At 39.5% G+C, this 23,790-nt stretch overlaps 3 protein-coding genes across 6 annotated transcripts in view; 1 reads left to right on the forward strand and 2 right to left on the reverse strand.

Moving 5' to 3' along the window:
• Positions 1-4,478, reverse strand: part of abl1 (abl oncogene 1, non-receptor tyrosine kinase) — a 34,220-nt gene extending 29,742 nt beyond the window's left edge. For 2 of the 3 annotated variants that reach the window (XM_087177481.1, XM_023419444.2), the window contains exons 1-2: positions 3,925-4,478; positions 2,801-3,168 (exon numbers count right to left, since the gene is read on the reverse strand). In XM_087177481.1, coding sequence (XP_087033607.1) covers positions 2,801-2,927 — 127 coding nt within the window. In that variant the 5' untranslated portion in view covers positions 2,928-3,168; positions 3,925-4,478. The remainder of the gene's footprint in view (positions 1-2,800; positions 3,169-3,924) is intronic. The other variant, XM_087177480.1, reaches the window with a different exon arrangement.
• A 708-nt stretch (positions 4,479-5,186) lies between these two features.
• exosc2 (exosome component 2) lies at positions 5,187-8,824 on the reverse strand. The gene is made up of 9 exons (XM_023419489.2): positions 8,688-8,824; positions 8,046-8,147; positions 7,880-7,925; positions 7,692-7,781; positions 7,462-7,527; positions 7,292-7,360; positions 6,811-6,987; positions 6,397-6,525; positions 5,187-5,601 (listed from the first exon to the last, which is right to left on the reverse strand). Exons 1-9 carry the CDS (start codon positions 8,801-8,803, stop codon positions 5,521-5,523), a joined length of 876 nt encoding a protein of 291 aa, XP_023275257.1. The 5' UTR covers positions 8,804-8,824; the 3' UTR covers positions 5,187-5,520.
• Positions 8,825-9,359: 535 nt separating this feature from the next.
• The window catches only part of ric1 (RIC1 homolog, RAB6A GEF complex partner 1), a 36,170-nt gene continuing 21,739 nt past the window's right edge, over positions 9,360-23,790 (forward strand). For both annotated transcript variants that reach the window (XM_023419691.2, XM_023419692.2), the window contains exons 1-2: positions 9,360-9,991; positions 15,807-15,914. In XM_023419691.2, coding sequence (XP_023275459.1) covers positions 9,851-9,991; positions 15,807-15,914 — 249 coding nt within the window. In that variant the 5' untranslated portion in view covers positions 9,360-9,850. The remainder of the gene's footprint in view (positions 9,992-15,806; positions 15,915-23,790) is intronic.

Below are 23,790 nucleotides of genomic sequence, written 5' to 3' on the forward strand. Positions count from 1 at the left end.
AACCAGGAAACAGACACACTGCTTCATGTGGTCATGGACTTCAAGATACACAAGCCAAGAGAGAAATATCACCAGGTAAGACATCTATCTCCAACACCACACACTGGATAGTGGGTCACTGATTTGCAAAGCATATAAAGGTAGCATGCCAGCCCTTTCCCTGAGGCAAAAGAGGCTCCCTGAGGAGTGCAGTGAGGATGGAGTGAGAATAGTATCTGAAATTATTCACTCATTTACTATCAATTTCAGTTTTCCTTTCATCTGGCAGCAACCTAAACTTGCCTTTTCTCCATATCATTTCATCCTTCTCAATTAACTACCAAATGGTCTCCCCGAAACCATCCTATCTTATAGGTGTGCCCCTACCATCAGCCACAAGATGGTTTACAGATATTTGCCACCGAATGGAGGAAAGGAATAGTTGATAATACCTATGGCCACATATCAATATCATCTGTATGTTTCGCTTCACTTGTCCCTGTAAATGTTTCAACACTGCATGAATAGAAGTTATTGAAGAATCCGGTAAGCGTTTTAACCAATATACCCAACTAAATAAAGGCTTTTAATACATTTGCTCTCCTTGCTGTCTAAGAGGGAGTGAATAATGTTTTCTTTTCTTCACTGTGATCAGTTTTTCATTTTCAAGAGCACTTTAATGCTTCCTTGATTCAGTGCAACACAGTGATCCACTAAGACCACTAGACCGCTTCTTTTGTCTTTGCTTTGGTGGATTATTTGAATCCACTTTGTAGAGTACAATAATTTTCACTAGACATTCAGACTCTTCAAAATGCCAAACAGACTATATAATGGCCTATACAGTCAATGGTGAACGATTTTGCATACAGCCTGTATGTTTTCTGCCAAGTCCAGGATATCTTATAGCACTCTGTAGTACCACACCACACACCATCCTGTACAAACACAGGGGGAGGCACTGTTGAGCTCCGCCACACACTACAGAAGCACACCACAGATGTGGAGGTTCTTTAATGAATGTTTCTGACTTCTTCTCCATCTGTTCTTCAGTCCAGGTAGGCTTACTAAGAATAGGGGTAAGAAGTGGGAAAGACTAATCTTTTGCTTTGTACCCTTTGCACAAAGCTGGCCCTCATCTTTCTCTGTCTAGATCATCAGTCATAGTGGCCACACAGTACACAGCTTCATGGTGCAAAGCCTCAGTGCACCTTTCTCCACAAGATTCACCAGGCTTGTGATCTTACTAAGTTGTATTCTGTTCATACATGTTTTCCTGATAGAGATGGGCACCCTAATGTAACAGTCTACCAAGACTTATCTGTCTTCTGACAGAAGCATCAAATGTCAAAAATACACTAAGAACTTTGCACTGGATTTATCAAGAATGTTTAAATGTGGTGTTGTGGTCTCAAATGTTTTTTATGAGTCCCAGTTGCTGCTGTTCATTTCTATGTGACAAGCAAAAGACTAGGAAATCTCCAACCACAGGATCAAAAGCCCAAGCAAATGTGCATGCATTAATATCAAAACCAGTATATAATTCAAATCACTTTATATCAAAAACCACCTGTTTTTATAGTAAACTAATTTCCAGATAAACACAAGAATTAAGTAGGGCTGCATGATATGCAAAAAAAATAAAAAAAAACATATTGTGAATATTTTGGCAGATTTTACTATATGTAATTTCAGTTGGAATGGTCGTTCTTGCATTTCATTTTCATTGTCACTGATAATATTTCGATTATATTTCGATTAATTGTGCAGCCCTAATTAAGTGTAATCAGCAGGCAACAAAATTCACACAAAGGTTACTTCTATTGACTTTGCCTAGATTTAACAGGCTTTATGAAGTTAGTTACTTTTAGCTGGTACCAGAAATTAGTAAGTCACCCTGTCAGGGTGTTAGTCAGTTGAAAATATTTTGTACAACATTACAGTGCATGTGCCAGTAAAGAGCACAGCTACAGAGTGTGAACTGAAGCTCACTGTTGCATCACTGTGTCATGCATCACTGAGAGTAACTCAGTTGTTAATCAGTTTATTATGCCAAAGATACCAAGTGAATCAATATAACACCACAGTGGTTGCAGTCAATTGCACATTATATGTCTGATTAAAGTCTTCCTTGCTAGCAACAGTAAGTCATGAGTTGTTGTTTAACATAAACAAAAAGGAATCACACTTTCTATTGGTCAAGTGACAGACGACCAATCACAACAAAAACCAAGCAAGCGACCAATCATAGATACTGATTCTTCAAACCATCTCTAGGGTCAACCTGTGTCAAGTTTGACAGCATGGAATGGATTTTCAAGATGCTTGTGTTATCAACACATGGTAGGTTGAATTATAAACTATTAAAATGTATTATCGCATGCTTTAAAGTGAACATTTTCTCTTCTCCAGGTTGTGCAATCGCAAGTCTGTTATTCTGCCAGCAAGCTGCATTCCCGATGATGCAACTACAGTTGTTTTGATACTGTCTGTACACTCTTACAATTTTTATGTTTGCATGGTAACATCTTCCGCATTTTGAATCATTGTTCTTACTCAACTTTGCCACGATCAACTTTTTCCTTATCAATTTGACGGTCACTCCAGTCTACTCATCTTCATTATATGATTTACTTCATTGAAAAGTAAAGTGACATACAGACTAAGGGAAACAAGTCAAAAAGATACAATGGTATTTGATCCTAGGTCAGTGAGGGGCGCATGATACTCAAAAATATGAAATGCTAATCCCTCACAATCTCATTAAAAAAACCTATACAACTAATCAAATTGACTGCAGTGTGTCAATGTTTGTTCTTACCGTGCACAGCAAAAACGTTGCAGGGCTGGGTCCCATGGCGTGATGACTCTCTCTTCCCACCCTTTATAAAGGCTGGCAGACTGGGTCTCCTCTGGTCCCCGACAAACTTCCCCGGCTGCTGCCCCATAAGGGCAGGGTGCCAGGCCGCAGCCGGGACTCTCCAAGCTGGACTCAGTTGCTCACCGTCCAACCGTTGGCCCCCCAGGCAGGGAGGGGAGCCCCTTTCCCTGACTCCGTCTGTCCTCTCCTGGAGTATGGGTGATGCAAGTCACCTATGCAGATCCGTATTACTCCAGTATGTCTCTGTTTATCATGCATTAATGGAGCCTGGGTGTATCAGAGGTCAAAAAAAGGCATTTCACAGGAACCTAGAGAAAAAAAAACAATTATGACTCAATGATGATCTCATTAAGAGCGATACGATACTTTCAAACAGAATAAATGCATTTGAAAGCTTTAAAAAACAGTACAGGTGATTCTGACTTATATTTATACTGGAAACAACACTCTCACAGTGAATCAGAGGTAACTTAAACATGTGCATGTTGAAATAAACATTACAACTATTCCAAGCAAATTAATCAGATGTTTATGTGTCTTAACATATCCTAAACTGTCTCTTACTTGTCCTACTTCAACTAGCCTATGTTGTCAGTACATCTGTATTATACACCATTACACCATAATGTGTTTCCTAGTGTATACAGCCCCATTTCCCTCTGTTGCATCTAGGATGCATGCCCTCTGAATGTCCTCTTTATAACGTCAATCAAGCTCTTGAAATGACAAGCTAACGTTGTTGAACCTCAGTGTGCTGCAGGTTGCACACATAACTCTCAATACGTTTAGTGCTAATAGGGAACAACAACAAAGTGGCTGATGCAAAAACTATTACATGGAGGACATACAAAGGAAGGTCTCTGAAAAGCAGCGGAGCGTTAATTATTGTTATCATTAACCCTATTGTTGTTGGGCAACTTTTTATTACAAAAGCGATGTCAAAAACATCAATTCATGGGTAATAAGCACTTAAATAAAAAATGGCAGCTTTTAGACAACATTTCACAAACTTGTATCGTAGTCACAAACTTATGGAGTAAAGATAAGTGTGAACAGAAACTTACATGTCCAAGGAAACATTTATATTGATGGTTAGCTGGCAACCTCAAGCTAGTGTTGAAGGTAGCCATGGAGGCTAACTTACGTTAGCTGGTGGTAAGCAGCGCCAGACCCTTAAATGCACATCGAGCAGTCAACAGTTGGCTCTTGCTGGGTCGCTGTGAACACGCTGGTAATAAAAGTCGGACAAGTGCACTTTAATGCCTCACAAAAACATTTCTGGCCACTCCAATTTAATACTTTTGCAACTGTGCTTTCCAAAGCCACATAAATCAGTTTGTTTCAAACTTCCGTGTCCACTCTTCCCGTCTTTCGGAGCTTCTTCCCCTGTGGTACCCGGACTAAAGGCACTTCTATCAAGGAGGCGAAGAGAAATCGAGGAAACTCAGCCGGCGAGAGACCGACGACTCTTCCTGCAAGTCCTTTCCTCTGTTTACAGTCGCCGAGCTCTTCGTTACCGACTCCTCGGTCTCTGTACTTATTCATCGCTCTCACGTGAAAATCTGAGCAATAAACTTTGGCCGAGTAGTAGTTGTGTGGCTGGGGCCGCCATACTTCATACGCAAGGTGGTTTACAGAAATATGTGGGTGGGGCAACGTGTGACGTCACGTGCGTGCGTGGGCTAGTACATGGGATCAGAGCAGAGGTTCTATTATGCTGGGAGAGCAAGAGGAAAGAGTAATAATTTTACAACTCCACTGAGACAGACAGCATTCAAAGACAATGTGAAAGTACACCCACCAAACCTTGCTTTTTTTTTTTTAAAGAATCATCTTTGCTCTCTTCTTAATTACAGTGGATTTTGTCTAAACTGTGTTATTTACAAGATAATGTTGTCTTCTAAAGAAATGGAAGCTTAAGATTTTTTTTTCTGCTTTGCCCAAACATATCATATGTAATGATGACTCTGTAAACTACATATGATATTTTTCTACTAATACCAGTGTAGGCCAATAATTTAAAAGTGATATATCAGCTGTGTTTGTTTAGCTTACTTTATCCAGTTCAATAGTAATAAGTTAGTGCTGTCTTTTTTATATAAACATTTTGAAGGTGCACATAAATTTATGCTTCTACTGGATCAATGAGAGCAGAGAGCCTGTTACACTTCTGTATACTTCTTGTTATTGCTAATGGGAAAAGTTTGCATAAAATAATTGAACTAAAACCCATTGTGTAGTTTGAATTATCCTGACGTGCATCTCCTTTCTTACTGCTTCTCTTGAATCTTATGTCTTCACTATTCAACAAAACATACCACACTGATTACTGAAAATCATAGAAAATTTATTGCATACAACAGTTTTCGTATAACCTCCCACAGTATCAAAAGTGTTCCACTATACCTCTTTAAAACTTAAGAAGAGCTGCTCAAGTGATTTCTGCAGTATTTTGAAAGTTACTCATACTTATGATTAGCAGTCAAACAATGATCAGCAGTTTTTCTGACAAGACCTGTTGAACTACCCATCAGGCTGTCACAATAGGGAGGATTCTGTGGAAAAAAGCCAGTTGAGTCTTCAGGTAGGTGGTCCGTCCTTGACATAGATATTCGGCATGGTCTTGATTTTGGGACAGGGTCAGTTTGGATTTGTGTTGTCTAACCTTCCTGTTCAAACAGCTTCTGTTGCGTCAACATTACAATCTCCTCCATCACCTCTGGTTTCAAGATGTCCTTGACCTGCAGAGAGCGTAAGGTGTAAAATAGTAGATCAGCTGCACTGAAATAAATTGGTTATTTAAACCAACAAATCTTATGGATTCTGATGTACAATATTTACATTGTTACACTGACAAAATGTAATAAAAAATTATGCATAATGCGCATTTATTCTCACACTTTGTGAATGCAGTATTTCCCCTCAATCCTCTTAGTAATACCAGTAAACATTTTATTTTGTTTTTGGTTTTTGTTACTGGGACAAACAAGGAACAAGAAACACAGCAATAATGTTTACTACTATGAGTTGCAGCTTGAGAGGCGACAGCTCAGTAACTCATACAACAGGTTAGTTTTGGTTAGTTACTGTAATCAGCAACCAAGAAACTGTTGCAAATTAATATCTACATTGATAACTAATCAAGTATTACCTGAGCAATGTGTTAACAACAACATGCTAATAGGAGATGAACTGATATGCTGTTATATTACATAAGCGCAACATTTATGAGAAGCATTAGTGATTAAGTCATCAGTTCCCCACCCCAAAGATAAATAAAATAAACCATGTCTGTTCCACAATGTTACAACAGCAGAGTCAAAGTTGAGAACTGCAATCAATTGTTTACCTCGAGTGTTACCCAGGAGCTGTGGGTTTCCAATATGGCCACAAGATGGCACAATACATCATAGACATGTCAACTTTTTTATTGCAGTATCTTTTCATTGCTTTTGCTTTACATTTGTTAGACGACAGGTGCAATTCAAAAACAATTGCATACTGGCTTTACTGATTGTCATTACAGTGCTTCTTACCTGATGTTGAAGTGAAGATTCATAGCAATAGAGAACACTGGTGTCATACAAAAGGACCTTGTGTGCAGCCAGTGCCAGCAGACAGTTTCTCAAACGGGAAATCACCTCTCGGTCTGACAGGTTAACAGGCTGAAAGGACAGAGACAAGAGATGCACAGAAAAATATGATCAGAATGTACACAAAAATAGAAATATAGACACAGTAAATCAAATTAATAAAAACCGAGTGCTGCATCTTTACAGTTCACTTACATACAGTACTGAAAGATATTCAAACAAGACCAGATACATTTCTCAAATAAACTGTGGATATCAATAAAGTTAATTTTCCCACTGTTCCCACCTCCAAACTAGTTCACAATTAGCTTCATAGTATAAAGATAAAATATTGTTCTTTGTGCATCCTGTACACACCTCCAAACTGGTGTAGAAGCCTCCAGCCTCCTCCTCCTGTTGACCCGGTGTGGGATACAACCACACAAAACCATTATTCCCGAGGATGATGGATGCACCACACGGCAGGTTGTGGAAATGTGTTTTCTGCCTCTTGATCAGAGAAGGGGAAAGCTGTACCAGCACTCCTTGACCCAACTAATGGTCAGAGAAAATACAAGAAAGGATATCAGATAAGATGAAGACTGTCTCTAAAACAATAAGAATAACTACTGATTTACAGTATTTTCTTTTAATAATACAGTTTTACAATCCACATTACGTATTTAAACAAAGTGTAATCACCAAGATAATCATTTCTAGGTTATAGGTATGTGATTTGTTTTGATGTTCACAATTATGTATAAGTTGGTTACTGAACCAAAAACAGTGAAAGAGTTTTAGACTAATCCAATATCTGGGTACATACGCACATGTCACTGTGTACACTGGCAGAACTTACCTTTCCATACTTTAAACTACGGGTGTGAAGCGATAGGGCTCCATCAGAGAAGACAGACTGCACCTCTGCCTAAAAGCACAGGACAAACGCACCAAAGACATTATGGATAAAAGAAAAAGAAGATTGATCAGCTTTTGAAAGATCGTAAAAAAAAAAAAAAGATTAGTTACACTGATGAGATCGCCCTCCTGAAGGTATTCTCTCATGGTGAGCTCATCTTCTGCTGATCTTCTCCTCTAAAAGACAAAATCAAATAAAATATTTGAACAATAACTAAAAGTTGGCTTTTAATATCTTCCTGCCCAAACCAATTCCGCTATCCTTCCGAATAATGTTAGTTCAGCTAACAATGTATACACAGACCACTTCTAGAAGTGAATCACATTTTCCAGCATCTCACCAGCTCTCCTCCAGGCAGATTGACGGAAGACAGCAAGAGGACAGAGTCCAGCCGGGAGTTGGTCTCCACCTTCCACCGTTTCTGTTGTACCTGAACATTAAAAAAGTCTTACTGACCAAAATATCATGTCAGAAATGTCAACCACCACACAGAAGAAGAAGAAGAAGTGACATGGAGAAGCACCTTACCTCTGTAATTCTTCCGACCACCACATCTCCAACCTCACCATTGAATCTGCAATTCAATAAAATACAAAAGAAAAACAATTACATCAATTCGCAAAAGCAGCAGTAAGTAAACCTATTAAAATCCGAGCACACATCAGTTTTTTTTTACCTCAATTGAAACACTTACCTGGTCTTAAGTGGTCTGACACAGATCAGCTTGTCTACTCTCTGCACCTCTCCAGCGACTGAAGCTGTCAGCTTGTCTTCATCAACATAGGTACCATGACCCCTGGGGATAAATGGTGTATAGCACTGTTAATGAGTGATACAGCCAAACACGATTGTTTTAAAGAATAAGCTGGGTTAACATTGACCTCCAGATGGTGCTCATAGACAACACAGCCCCTATTTTAAAGGATCAAATTATGATTTTGTTCCTGTTAAGTGTCCATAATCACCATTTAACTTCAGAATTTGTATATCAGCCTGAAAGTGGAGGATTTACCCTACTCATTATAGATGGCACACCAGACAGGCTGAGTATAGGCCTATGTTTTAAATCTTTCATAAACTCGTCACCAGCTAAACCAGTGTTATTATGGAAGGAGCACGAGTTTTAAGGAGCTCAAGGCGGTGCAGTCAGTAGGTTTTAGCTGTGTATAAATACTTTTATTTGCTGTCAATCTAAGACTAACTTTCTTGTCTTTACAAGCAAGATACCAAAGATCAGCAAGCTATTTAGTTTGATTTCCTTCAAGGGGAACATCATGTGGCAACCGTAGACACAAAAAGCTACCGATCCATCACCGGTAAACCAACCGGTACCTACCTCATGAAACCAGTGTCTGAAGTGATAACATCGCCGGGGACGACCAGATCTTTTCGATCGAAAGCAGAAATTGACACTGGTTTTCGAATAGTTGGTAATCTCATGTCAGCAGCCATGCTTACGTTTGTTCTTCTTCTTCTCCTACTTCCCTCTCTGGCAATTGACAAACAGCTACACGTGTTCTACCGCCACCTATTGAAACAGGAGTCTCAATGTTTTTTTCCTACCTAACGTTACCGATACTTTAAAAACTGCCTGATAACTCCATCAACACGGAAGAATAGAAGATATGATTAAGCATAAATCAGACAGCCCGCTAAGCTAGGAAATAAACAACACCCAGACAGCAAAAATCATTTAGTCTTGTTCTCGTAAATACAGTGGTGATGTTGTTGTACCAAATTTGTTTACAAACGTGGAAGATAGATTGGAGCATGACTAGCTCAGTAATATTTTGTCCGTTTGTATTTATTGTTCTACTGTAGTGTGATGGTGAAACTGTGTCTTTTTTGCAGGGTTTGAAGACATTTTATTCTAACACCACCAGATGTCAGTGACGAGCCACGTTGGCGTCGACGCAACAGTGGTTTCGCGTAACGGTGAAATGACGTCAGATGTCAACACGACGCAAACTTCTTCATTGTAGCCAATGAGCTTAGAGTCTCGCAGACTCTTGTAAAGATGGCGACTGTGAGGTACAGAGGAGTAAAAACTGGACGCTTTGCTGTTATTAAACATCGCTGGTGCAGACACCGTAAGGATTGATACGGCAGCGGGAGAGAAAGTTAGTCGACCCATCTGCCATCCGCAGCACGCTTTTTGGTGCTATATGGTGTCACCACGGGCCTGGTTGCTTCTGTTTTCGGTTACACTGCCGTTGCCTTGGACAGCTCATTAGCTTCAAGTTGGAAATTCAGTGCTAGCCCGGGGCTAGCTGTATAGCTCCGTCGGCTGCTTGGAAATTTCTGTATGGCATCCATGGATTGATAGCCTGACCAGGGTAAACGGTGAACTGCCTATACTTATTTAAAGTTTTTTTATTGTCACAGATAGAGGCCCTCATGAGTCACTTGGATTAAAAATACATTAGGAGGAATAAGGGGCACCGACGATCTGGCATTGCGACACTGTTTCCAGTGCCGAGGCGCAGAGAGTTTGCCGTCATGTATTTTCTAACCGGCTGGCCCCGGAGGCTGCTATGTCCGCTGAGGAGCGAAGAGGAGCCATTCCACATCCAGCCCAGCTCCCAGAGGTTTTACTTCGCCGTGCTGTCAGAGACACAGCTGAGCGTATGGTTTAGTCGGGTAAGTCAACCGGCTGCAGCTTCACTTCAGTCATGCTCACGAACTCAGCTGCACAGTCAAAAACAATGCGTGTAGCGCTGCTTTCATTTTGGTTAATGCTAGGCAAAGGTGAGCATGGTGCATTAAACCTGCTTCACACACTACAACCGCCATTATTTTTATTTTCAGATGCGTAGCATTACTGCGTGGCAATCTGGCTGACTGCCTTTCATGTTTATTAAAAGGATAGTTGATAAAAACGGAGAGCAAAATGGTGTCGTTACTGAGGTATTTACCCTGATGTGTTGGCAAACGCTGCCACATACACACCTATCGCATAGGTGACAGGTGACATTGTTACGCATCATAACAGTTTGTGTGTATCCGTATACGTGTGCCTTTCAGCAGTGCAGTTAATCACTACATCGTATCTGAATGGAGTTCCGCTCATTCCCTCTCTCATTCATGACAAGGCGTTGGTGGCTTTTCATCTTTGTAGCCACAGGAACTGAAGTTCACCTGATGAATGCTTCATGTCAGGCAGAGGGCAGCTCACACCTCCCCCGGGGGGGAATGCAGATAGGTTGCTTTTCTCGGGTACATTCAGTACTTGAGGTGCAATTTCCTATTTTTATCACATTGCTACAAACGGCTGATCAAGTTCAAAGTTTAAGTTATTATCAGCATGGGATTTCCAATGGGGTTTAAAACAAATACTCACTGAGTTCATGCTGTGGTATGTTCTGTCAGGCAGCAGCTCAACAGGCTGCCAGAGTTAAATGATTAATGAAAACAATCAAGCCAGCACATCATTTGATCCCTTTATTTTCATTCTTTCCACCACAGCAGCATAAGACAGAAGGAAAATTTCACAGTAACTCAGAAATAAAGTTGCTTTTCTCAAAAAGACGTCTGTGTAGTTGAAGGCCAATGTTGACATACTCTTTTTTTTTTTTTTTTTTAAGACAGTCTTTTCAACAACATGATGAGTTTTGTCTCGGCCTTCTTGGAATTCTTGAGTCAAATGATATCAATTTAATTGATATGCCTTTTTCACAAAAAGGGTCCTGTGTTGAAACCAGTTCCTTGACCAAATCGTGAACTCTTTCAAGCACCATCACATCCAAAACGGCTGGCTAAATTGGTTCCATTACAGGCCCTGCACTTGCTGGTCTAGAGCCAAGGGAACTGTGATGTTATGTCATAATGCCATAAACCTTTCATTTGTACCAGCCGACCAGAATCATTGTGATCAGTGATGGGACTTTTAAGGTGAGACATGGGAGTAAATTTACAGAAGTTAATGGAAATGTTGTAAGCCAGTGGTTTATCAAAGAGACGAATGCTCGGATAGAAACCTTTCCTTAATAGAAACGAAATATTAAAAACAATAAAGAAAAGCCAGATGTATCCTGTGAGGAGATATAGGCGGAATCAATATTTTCCAGAACAATGGAATAAATTATTGCCAAATTGACGCAAACTTTAAAAACTAGTCTATGGTGACTACAAATGCAAAGACTTTAAAACATGGCGCTGAGCAATTCAGTTCAGAAAATATGTCAATTTTGACTTGTTTTAGTTAGTACTATCAAACTGTCAACTCACCCGAGGTTTGAGGCGATGTGCAAGATGGTGGTAGCTACTGCAGATTACTATCTGTATTTATTTATTTGCCCACAGGATATTTTAACTTCCAGACAATAATGTTGTCTGTCTGTGGCTGTTACAGCATTTGTCATCACACAAGTGCTGTACCATGTCAAGTTACAGTTCATTTTCAATTTTGTATAAATGTAGATACGCTCATGAAATCTTTGGTAACTTCCCACTCAGCACTGATTCAAGTGCCAGCATCTGATGTAGTCAAAAAGTCCCATGGCTTTTTGATACACAGCAGCGTGCTGTGAACTGTATACTCATGACTGCATTAGTTTGAGTACATCAGATTTTGCCACGCTGATATGAAGAGGGGGCATTTAATTTGAAAACCTGCAGTTTAGCACATTGTTTAATGCAGTCTGTGTTCTACATGGTTTGTATATTGTTGAGATGTAGTAACAATGGATCAGGGTCACTCATTTCCTGAGGCCCACACAGGATGTGACCATGTTTTGCTTCCCCTCTTTCTTAAGAACTCTACCTGCCTGTGAGTATCAATAAAGCGTCCAGGAAAAGGGTCATCTCAGGAATGTCAATTGGAACTGCCTCTTCCTCCTGTCATGCACCGTTCACATCTGTTCTATCCATTGTGTCTTTTCAGTTCACTATCCATCCCAACTCTACACACAGGGATACAGTAGAGGCATTTGTTTGCTCAACTTTCTCAAGTTCTGTATTTCCTAAATATATTTAAATGCATACATAATGCAAACATATTGAAAATTTAACAATATATAAATACAGTAGCAGCATGGTGACATTAAATTAGATATAGTGTAGGTAATGCGTTATTGGATTGTCATGAAATGCAAACAATATTGTCCTCTACTTATTCTAAATGCTGGTGTGACAGTTTATATTACTGTTGAAGCTGAGTGAAGCTGTCATAATAAAGTATTTTATAAAAATCACTTATATTTTTGTAATGTGAAAGTAATATGTGTAATGTGTCCGTCATGGTTCATATCATAGCATAGCAGACATAAACTCTACATAGATACTGTTTTCTGCTGCTTAATGTGGTGAATATAGGTGATTGTAAATCCACCATTTCTCCTCTATCATTTTGCAACCAGGTCTATTCTCTTTAATCCCATCTATCCTCAACCTTGGCCAGTGGAGCCTGAGCCCGGCTAGTTAAGTCAAGGCATTATTACTAATCCGTGTAGCACAGTAGCTCAGCCTAGTAGCTGTTCTGTTCTGTCACCCTGCTACAGCTGTATGGGAGGGGAGGGGGGGCCCTGCCCAGGATGTCTAGGAATAGTGGGATGGACTGTGTTGGTGTGGCAGTGCTATTATGCAATAGTAGCACCATAGCTGGCTCTGGTTGAAAATTAGCACTGTTGTGTGTGTATGTGCACATATGGTTTGCACATAGTTGATTGTGAGCAATCCTTTACGCTTCCCTGGGATTTCTTCAGTTTCCCCAACTGACTGCATGAAATTGTGGTAGAGCATGAGAAATGGCAATGCAGGGGAAATACATGAGCTGAAGTCCCTTCTACCCTGCAAACGGTTTCATCTTTAGCTCAGTAAGAATAATGTATTTTGGTTCTTTATTTGTGTTGTCATGCAAACTCAGGTCCTTCTGGGTCAATTTTTTCTGTTGGCACGTCTGCCTGTGTATTAGCAGAGCTCGGTGATGCAGTGACTTTTGTGAAAGTACAATAACCAAAGTTATTGATGGATGATTTTACAGAATCCTGTCAAGTCTTTTCTTTTACTCTTTATATTTAATGATGATTAAGTTTGATTTAGTTGTGTTTGTGTTGCAGTGACTGATCCAAAAAATTCTCAATAACTGTCAACAAGCAGTTGTTTTGAATTTTGAGTGGTTAATTGTACAAAATGATAATAACTGAAATACATTGTGGAGGGAAAGTGAGCATTTTCCAGGTATAGGGAAAAGGAAAACAGGAGAGGACTATTTGCACAGTCAACTATTAGCACAGCTGCAGAGGAAGAGAAGAATATGTAATTCATAAACACACCCATTATTTAAATTAATTTTTCTACCTGGAGACCTTTGTGTAAGAGGTTTTCTTTTTTTTAAATGCAGTGAGGGTGTACATTTTCTATTCGATTTTATTATTACAGTCAACAATAAAATACATTATTTTTATCTTATAATTTCTTCAGAGGGTGTATATGTAAGAGTGTATTGCCCATTGAAGCATTTCACCCAACATTCTGATTAGGTGTGCACTCTTAAAACCTAAAACAACACTGTTAAAATGAATCAAAACGTAACCTGCGAGAGTAATGTCACATGTAAGTTTTGTTCACTTCCGCTGACTTTCAGACCATTTGCAGTCGACGTTTGTCCATCTTTGGTTTTAATAGGAATTTACAACACTTGTTGTAAAGCTTTTATTGTAATTCAAATAAGTGCACATAAATCAGGTAAACAACATAAATGTTGTAAATGTTTGTTTCTTTTTTTCTTTGGTTTCTTTGGGGTGTTGTAGGGGAAACACCGCATTTTATCAGATGTAGATATGAACCTCAAATTAATGGTAAAATTAAGCACATTAACTCTTCTCCTTTTCTGGCATTAAGTTTTAATTCTACGAAAGGAACGCTGAAGGGTAGGAATACTTAAAACACGCTCTCTCATTACAGTGACTGGGTACAAGGTCTAATGTTGCATAGCGGGCATTACATGATATATTTCCCTGCTTTCGTTACCGAACTGAAACCATTCAGTTAACAGTGTCCTGAGCTTCTCTTTAATGTCAAGGTCTGTCACATGTCTCACTGAAAACAGAATTAGCTGTCAATAATTTGGTTTTAAAATTATTATGCTGCAGTTCCTTACTTCCTATTTCTGTGTCTGAAAAGAAAGAGGATCAACTGAATAAAAAGAGATCACCAGAACAGTAGCATCATAAGCTATAAAAAAAACCTTTACCTGTCTCAATGGCAATGTTTTTTGCTGAGAAATAAGACAAATTAGCAGACATATTTACATTATGATTAGGTATTAACTCATTTTCAGTATTAATCTGTAGTATTAAAATTGCATTGCATAGTAAAACTGTACAACTTTACAACACTGTAAATGAGCAGTATTATGCTGTGCCAGGTGTTAAGCTTTCTGGTGTTCAATAACTGACTTCATTACCACAGCACCTCTTCAACAGCTGTTCTAACACCTGCTGATGTCGCAATTTGCTCTTTGAACGTTAGTATAAATCATAAGTTACTCTCTGCTTCTTATTTTACTGCAGATCGTAAAGATGAAGATGCAAGCATACAATAGTTAAAATCCAGTGTTATATTAGGGGATGGGAATGAACTGGTGATGATGATTGTTCTGTGATCCAGACAAATATCTGCCATAGTGATTCAGGAGCAGAAGCAAATTAAGGGCAACAGCCTCAGGCAAAGTCTGTTCATCTGTCTGTCTGTGTTGCATGGTATGAACAGTAGCCTGAATATGCTTTTGAAAGATTTTTTTTCAGAAAATAAATGAGCCTCACAAAGTAAAGATGAGCAGTTTAGCAGTGGCTATCGGAGCAATCACATTATTTTGCGAGAGAATTTTTATCCGTATTGTTCCTTTGCCAGTGAACCTTAATTTAAGCAGTTAAATGAGTGACAACAAATCCCCCTCTAGCACACCAGTGTTAAATATCAAATGTCAGTCATCACTGTAAATGTTATCATGCTTTTAAGTACCGCTCTGTCAGCATGTTTAAAAAATGATTCGGTTGAATAGATTTAAAAAAAAAAAATTGGTGGTGTGTTGCTGTGACCAATTAAAGGGATATTGCACCCCGAAATAAGAGTGTTATTTTCGGTCTAAGAATAATTACTTTTATTTAATTTTTTGTTGTTAGCTAAATTTATAGTGTAACAAAGATTTTAAATTAACAAAGATGTAGCTAAACATATTAATACATGAGAGCAGTTTGAAAATCATAATAAGACTGCATTAAGACCGAAATTACACTTTTTCATTGCAGCTAGTTTTGTAAGTCCTATACATTTTTTTTCTACTCTAAGCTTTAGTAAAATTGAAATGTTTACATTACAGCGTGCATGCTTCATCTTCATGTGGTAATATACAATAAGTTGCTGGTGTTGTCATGTGTGGCAGTCGGATGACTATGACCAGCAGGACATTTAAAGTATTCATTTTCTTTCCCATATCCCTGTTCCCCTCCCACAGCCCAGTGTTTTGATAGTCAGCTATATCGAGTCTGCAAAGGCGGCGGCCCAGTTTGGCTTCTACCAGAAGGCAGAATGGAAACCAGACGACTCCATGATAGCTGTGGCGGTAAGTGCACCACTCTACCATCTTATCTCATATTTGTTCACACCACATGAAGTTCTGACACTGAGAAATTTTATCCTCAAATGTTACAAATCAACTATAGTTCAGTTTTATATTATGATAAAGCCACTAGACATCACCAACACTATGATTATGTTTCATGTGATTGTAATATTGATATTAAATGATTCTCGAAATTGGGCTTCCCGAAACAGCCCATTTATTCATTTCTTTTGCCAGTTAGGGTCGATAAGAGTAGCACATCAGAATCATACAGTCAAAGTCATGATGGATAAAACGATAACTTGAATGATTGCACCCATGATAATTTGTTCCTGGACAGTTGAGTATTTTTGGGAGCGGCAGCTTAAACTGTGGTGCACCATCAGTATTGTTAAAATTTAAAATAGGGTTGTTGATCACCCACATTATTTCTGGAAGCGGTTTGTGGCCGTATCTGACTCAAGTGAAGAATTCAATCATTTTTGTAATCCACACACAGTATGATGTTGTTGGTGGGGTAAAAAGTTTATATAAACTATACACATCCATACAGTCCTCAACCAAGTCTCTGTACTTAGCACAGTTGAAATGAGAGCACCTGCATAACAAGCTGCCTTGTTTCACTTGTTGCAGGTGTTGCACTTATCTGAGGGCTCTTACCACCGAGCTACCACCAATGTGTTTCACCTCTTATTCAGCTCTTTTTTTTTTCTCACCTCGTTCTTTCCACTCTTTGTAACAGGAGCCATTCTTCTTACCATTTTGCTAGCACTTTGATTTATTGCATGTGGAGTTTCTGGAGTTAGTGGGTCGAAGATGCTTCAGTAATCACTCACTGACATTAGAACTTTATCTGGATTCTTCTGCTATTTAAAAGCACGCCGGCAGTTTCCTTGTTGCTGTAGTGCATAAAAGTAGAACGAGCATGACAAATGCTTTAAAGAGGGAAATGAAAGTGTAGCTGCACGTCTCTAAACAGCAGTTTGCCCTATTTATTTCTGTTCTGCTGAATTCCAGATACAAGGAAGGTATTCCCGTGGCAGTGAGAGCAGAACTGACACACAGTCTCTCCCTACAGAGCTCTCTACATTGTGTTACAACTTCACTTTCAATCACACACAGATCGTACTATGTGCAGCAGTGGGAAGATAATGTGAGGTTAGAAGTTTTAGGTGCTGTAAAGTTACAGTAAAGAAAATGGAAAGTAAAGAAAAAGAAAAAAATGAATAGATAAAGATGATAGAGAATTGTAACTGATTAAGTGTAAATAATCTTTCCATTCCTAGTCTCATAGTCACATGGGCGTCTTATTAATTAATTGCTGGTCATATGATCTGACTAGTCGGAAACACTAGGTACACCGACCGGACTTCTCTTTAATCAGGAAACTGTTAGGAACTCTGCAAAAGGAATGCGATACCTGAAGCTAGACACGCTTTGACTTGCATTGTCATCACTTCAGGTGTGCATCTCGCAGAAGGCCACCAGTAGCTCCAGGTTTAGCGCTGCCAGATTGGCGACTTAGAAAACAATATGAGCTCTAAATGTCGTGATTTGGTCACATACTGCACTATCTGAAAGTGCACAGTTGGCTCTTAAAGTTAAACCCAATTGGATCCAACAGGAACATCCTGAAATTGCCAAATGACAGTAATTTGTAGATAAATCAATAAGGGTCACTAAACAGACTGGCCTGTCACATTTCAAGATGATAATACTCAGTTGCTTCAGTTGCACTCTGCTTCTTATCTACATCAGTGTCACAATTCGTCCTCTGCTGATCCCAGTACTTTCTGTCTGACTGTGAGTCAATCAACTCAAAGTGAAACAGTAGCTCTCTCTCAAACAGGCTGTTGTTGTTCTGTGGTTAATAACTGTACTGTCAAAGTAGCCAGATAGTCTCTCTGGTGTACAAAGTGGTGGTGAGTTGGGGCGTCACTCACCTTTGCCCTTGAACCTTGACCTCATTATTAACAGGTCAGGCTTGTGGGCGAGCTTTATGTTGGGAACTAAAAGGATCTAAAGGATCTAGCTACCTCAGCTCTTTTGGGAGATGGAGAGGGCCTCATTTTTTGTGTGTGTTTTGTGAATAACTACCCGAATGCTGAACATGATGAGAAAGGAACATACCGCCAGTTTCCCCCCCCCCCCTTTTTTTTTTTCCTGTTGAAATGATGATGAAAATTCTCCTCCAGGATCTTCCTTCCTGTCGTTATAAATCCATCCTTGGGTAAACTCTGGAGATGAAGCCAAAACCAAAAGAATATGTAAATTATCAGCCCACAAAGCTTAAAAATTCATGCTCATTTCCATGAAGATGAAGTGATGATGTTCTCACCAGCATGTAAGCCCACACAAGCTTAGTGATGTTAGTTTAGCCAGATTTCTCCTCCGCTATCAGCCTCCAGTTGGATCATCATATCTATTGCAGTTCCGTTTCCTGACCATATCTATTTTTCCTGAAAATCTATAACATGAAATGTAGATAATAATGAGTATGACTAGATTTATGCATGCAGTAAAATATCCACTATTATCATTTTCAATCAGCTGTCAATGTTTACACCTTTTTTTTTCCAGCAGAGTGTCCAGACCTACATTGCTTTGAAAAGTGAAAGTCCACTATCCATTGACAACTATACTGACCTGGTTGTGTCCAGTCTTTATAACAGAGGCTCCACTGAGGTCAAGAGGAAATGCTACACTATTTGCTCATAATATTAGTGTATAAACAGTGGTGGTGTTCATAGAGAGACAGCAGGTTGTGATGCCCACAGGCAGCAGAGTGTCCCTCAAGGCAGCAGAGTGCATCGTGGCTGGATTTACTGAGATGCTATTTTCAGGATGGCACATTAATTATTTTCTTGGTGGAATATAAATCACTCTTATCACATGTAATCCCTGGTAATGAGTCCTGTGTTGAGCTACTGTCTTGAATACTTAATGTGAGTTCAGAGAGGGAACAGGGGGATGCTTCATCTGCTGTGTCAAACATGTTGAGGGAGACAAAGGAGCCTGAGACGTGGTAATGAAATCCGCCGGTTTATCTTAGGATCATCATGTAAATAAACAGAAAGCTTATGTTTATATGTGAGTAATAGAAGCACTGATTCCACTGGTTGGTGTTGCTTGTGGTCTAATGCCTTTGTTTCACATAAAATGTTAACTTAATGACAATCATTTAGTTCTAGCGTTCATACGAAACAGAAGCAGCACAGCGTTGATAAAGCCTTGATAAAGAATATCTCAGAAAGAGCGCTTTGACACAGACGAGCAGTGTTAATGAGAGCCAGATGTGTAGTGATGTAATGCACTGAAAAATATGACACTCCACCTTTTGCAAAATTGGGGACAGCTGAACTTCATGGTGCATCAACCTCTGACATTTTCCGTTCTTGTTACCATTACTCATGATTGTTATGCTGAGCACCCAGCAGCAGCCAAGTTAACTGTGTGGAGGAAGTGTCTCATTTAGTAATCTCACACAAGGCAAGTGCCCGAGTCAGCAGATGACTCAGTCAGCTTCCAAAGGCCATGTGACCCGCGACACATAGGACAACTGCCAACAAACAGAACAGCAGCAGACGGCATCAAAACAAACCGCACAAAGAGAATTGATTAATTAGAATCGTTAGCGTATACTGCTTTGTGTTTGCTTTTTGTTTTGTATTGGGACTCTGCGAGCTGCCGGGACTCTATAAGTGTTATTAAGAAAGTTTGAATGAACACACCTCTATTAGAGTCTATGTTCCTGTAAAACCTGTTCGATCGTGTATGAAAATACAGCACGTGTCTGAGAATAATAAATTAGCCATGATTAATACCATAACTAATGCTGGGTTTTCCTCATATAATCATGTCTGTCTATTTAGTGGGATAATCTGTCTTTTCATATTGTGGGACCATAATATTATTGTACAAATGTTTGTGCTCTGTGGTTTAGCAGCTTCTCCATGAACACACCATGTTATTTGACTTCTTGTTTCCACACCTACAATGTGCTGGGTCAGAGTTTTTCTTATATTTACATTTGGAAATTTAGCGTATGGCTATTTTTTATATTAAGTAATTAGAAACAGGGCTATACATTACTTCTTGCAAGCCTGTATCTGAGCAGTTCAGTGTAATGTAGCTTAGTTATGCTTATTAAGTATTTCATCAAAAACCTCAACAGAGATAATTTTTTGTAAACACTGGCAGGAAATCCTGTCAAGGGCACAAGATGCTGTTTACAAGTCAGTGTGTCAGGCAGCAGTACATGTTTGTCCCAAAACACTACCACTTGTCCTTGAAGCCATTCTGTTGAAAATAATGTTGTTAACGTTGTTAAAGGGGCCGCAACACGTACAGGCCTCTTTGTGCAAAAGGACAACATCAGTATGAAATAAATGTTTCGATTCAAGTATTATTAAAATAAAATAAAAAAAGAGTATTAATATACAGTATTTGTGCCTCGGTCAGAAAGGTTTTCAAAAGTCCAGAGAATGCCCTGGAAATGAAGGCTGTTGGAAAAACAATGGACGGAAATTTTCAGTGGGCAATGCTATTCTCAGAGGTCTCTAATGGTGTCGTGTAAATGCTTTGACTGCTGGTTCATGTCAACAAAAAAATGGCAGATTGATTTAAAGTAGTGAAGGTTACATCATTTATTAGAAAATATAAGTGGGATAACCTCTTGGCCTCTATTTCTGCCTCTCTCTCAGTCCAATCATCCCTCCCTCTTGTAGTGGTGCCAAAGTACACATGAGTGAATGCTGTGAATGCGTCTGGGAAAGCAATAAGTCAGGCCCAGTCCCAGGCCCACCCAGCCAAACACAACAGGGAGCGGGTGCAGGAGATACCAAAAATACCGGGGCATACTTGTTCACTCACTCACCCGGGTACCACAAACAGAGTTTGGTTCTGACTCTGAAAAGTATTCAAAGTTCATGCGGGTAGGAGTGGAGTTACTCTTTGCTTGTGTGACAAAAAATGTGTCAAAATACCGCTGTCACAACCACAAACTGTGTGTCTTTTACAACAGAAATCCCTCTTCAATACCAACAGTGTTGCTGGCTAAATGTGAGCCGCAACCTTAACTGTAAGGAAGCTTTCATGCCCTCATGATCATTAGTCCCTGACGATTGTCTCAACTTTAATCATTTCATTTCATCAAATTTGATTTGCCCTTTGGGAGGATGTCCTTCTCTTGTGCTGTGTTTTTACTTTTCTTTCTTTGGGTTCTTTCCACGACTTGCACTTACTGTCAAACAGGAAATGCTTTGTTAAGTTTGACTCCAGTCTCATAACACTCAATAGAAGTAAAAGTCATTGTGAGATCTACTGACTAGCAACTATTCTTCTAACTCCAGTGACTTAAAGTTTTGTTTTTTAAATTTGAGTTGCATTTTCTTCGCCTGTAACTTCTACTGAGCTGCACTGAAGTAAAGCAGCTAAGCCTGCAATCAGTGTTGTGTCAATATATTTCCCCTTACCTAAATCTGACCCCAAACTTACCACAGCCCCAACCACTTCTACTCTGCTCAGCCATTAGAAGTGGGTGATACCACAAAATTTGGTTTCGATCATTACCAAATAATATCAGGGTCATTGACATCATTAGCAATATTTATACCTTTTTATTGTTCAAAGCAGCTAAAGTAGCATCATGTAAAGAAGAGAAATATGTCATGATTTGTGGAGTGAATTCATATTAATACGCCACTTGTAAACATATCTTAATCACCACCAAATAAAAAGGTCATCACTGGGCACAAGCACACACCAGCAGGAGAGGTGCCACTAGTTCTGTGGAGCAGACCATTCACGCTGTCGTACAGTCATCCTCACTCACAGGATGATGCCCGTTTCACATGTGAAATTGACTCCATTAATGCTCCGGCAATTTCACACGTTAAAAAGAACCTAAGTTGTTTTTCTGTCCAAGCACACACAAGGTCTGGATGACATATAAAGTACATGTCTGTACTAGCTTCATTTTTTTTTTCCATCTCCAAGAACCCATAACTTTTCTCACCCTCATTAGTATTGTAGTTTAATTTATACGGTGAGCAGACTTGAAGAAGCCGGGACTGCAAAACAATAAAGTTCGGCGTTGCCCAGGCAGTAGTCCTTACCAGCTGTTTCCCAGATGTTTGGCTGCTCACACACCCTGCAGACCTTGAGGCTAACGTAATCACCCTCCTAAACCGTGGCTAGGACTATCTTTAGCTAAGTGTGTGTGTCTGAGACAGAGTACAAGAGAGAGTAAAAGCAATTGAAAGAGTGAGAGGGATGGACATTTTTGTGTGGCAGGAGTCAAGACAGGATGAAAATCTTTAAACAGGGGAAATAGTTTTTAGTATTTAGCTCTTCTTGTGTGTTTTGGGATCTATCCGAGGCCAAAATGTTCCGTCTCTGTTTTTAGACTCACACAGCAGCACTCAGGAAAGTGTTTTCACCAAAGACTTTTTACAGTGACCAAGACTTGCAGTTTTCTGTATTCTGACTTTTTATTTCTGGTCTAAACCAAATCCAATATATGCATTACTACTAGGTCTTCTTTTTCTGTAATATAATTTAATTTGAGAAACATAAAGAAGAAGAAACATAAATTGATGGTAATGAGGCGTATCAGCTGTCTTATCATTCTTAAGCCAAGACTACCTGACAGCTGTGTGCTTTCAGACCACTTTCAGTAGGACTGCAGTTACAGATGCACATCACACATCTTTGCTCTGCCACTGCATGCTTGCTTACTTATACTTGTTAGCAGTCCATGCTGGTAGCTACTATCCCACAGCAAAAACACATGGGGTATTCGTTCAGTCAGGAATGTTGCATGCTTTTCTGCCCAATATGTTTTTCAGTGACAGCCACTGGGTTCCACTAACGTCTGTGAATAGTGTGAGCGATCACACTTTGTTTAAAAGTGCACTCAGCTTCAGGGAACCACCGCAGATAAATCCACATGCCCCTGTGTGTGGAAGTCTGCAGCTTGTTTAAACATGCCAGAAGGAAGGCTTCAGTACTCTATTACACTATGTATAGTTTTCTGATGACTTGCCTCTTTCTCTACTTTGAAAGACTTTCAAAGTCTTTCATTCTACTTGCCAGCCCGAACTAGAGTAGTTACCACCAGTCAGCGTTTTCCTCTTCATTTCTATTTGTTTGTGATTTACAGCAGCATAAAGTCGGTCCTTTAATGTTCCCCTCTGTCAAATGCAGCATCAAATCCTGATAGTTGGTTTAAATAGTGTTAAAGTGCAAACTGAAGTGGAAGAAGTGTTACGTGACAAGAGCTAAGGCCCTGTCTTGAATCCCATAATTACAGTATCACTCTATTATGTGCCTCTCATATTCTAATTATTGGATATGTATAAGTGCCCACAAGTTATTAGGAGAACCCAGGTTAAAGCAGGACATTATTAAATATATTTTCATCTACTGCAGTAATCTGAAACCCACATGTACATACATTAAGACTCTAGTCACATATCTCCCCTGCCCCTCACCATCTTAACCAAGGCTATAAGTGAGTAGCATGGTGTAGGAAAGGGTTTATTGATTACATTTAAAGAATCAGGTTACTTTGGCTTGTTTACCACAAATGACATATTTTTAATATATGGGTTCAGTCAGGTAGTTGTTTTCTGATGTTGCCAGTATGAGGAAGCGAGAGAGAGGCTTGTTTGTATCTTTTGTAAAGCGGGGCCTCTGATTGGCATTGCGGTTCTGTATCTGCAGTAGAAATTGAGCCCGGTCTTGGCATTTGTGGATGCATCCTATTTTGCAGACTCATGAAAGACTCTTGAGTGTGCCACCATCTGGTTTAGGAGCTGCAGTTCCCGTTTGTCAGAGGACAGAAAGAGAAAAGTTTTTCAACTTCCTCAGTGCT

This window comes from Seriola lalandi, unplaced genomic scaffold (genome assembly GCF_002814215.2).
Source record: "Seriola lalandi dorsalis isolate HSWRI2012SDOR001 ecotype SW California unplaced genomic scaffold, Sedor1 jcf7180002054606, whole genome shotgun sequence".
Lineage (NCBI taxonomy): Eukaryota > Metazoa > Chordata > Actinopteri > Carangiformes > Carangidae > Seriola > Seriola lalandi.

Bases quoted from the DNA above. Each gene is read 5' to 3' on its own strand.
- exosc2 (XM_023419489.2), bottom strand. From the start codon at position 8,803: ATGGCTGCTGACATGAGATTACCAACTATTCGAAAACCAGTGTCAATT. The intron at 8,148-8,687 runs GTAGGTACCGGT...ATTTATCCCCAG, and splicing joins TCAGACACTGGTTTCATGAG to GGGTCATGGTACCTATGTTG. The intron at 5,602-6,396 runs GTAAGAAGCACT...CGCTCTCTGCAG, and splicing joins AATCTTCACTTCAACATCAG to GTCAAGGACATCTTGAAACC.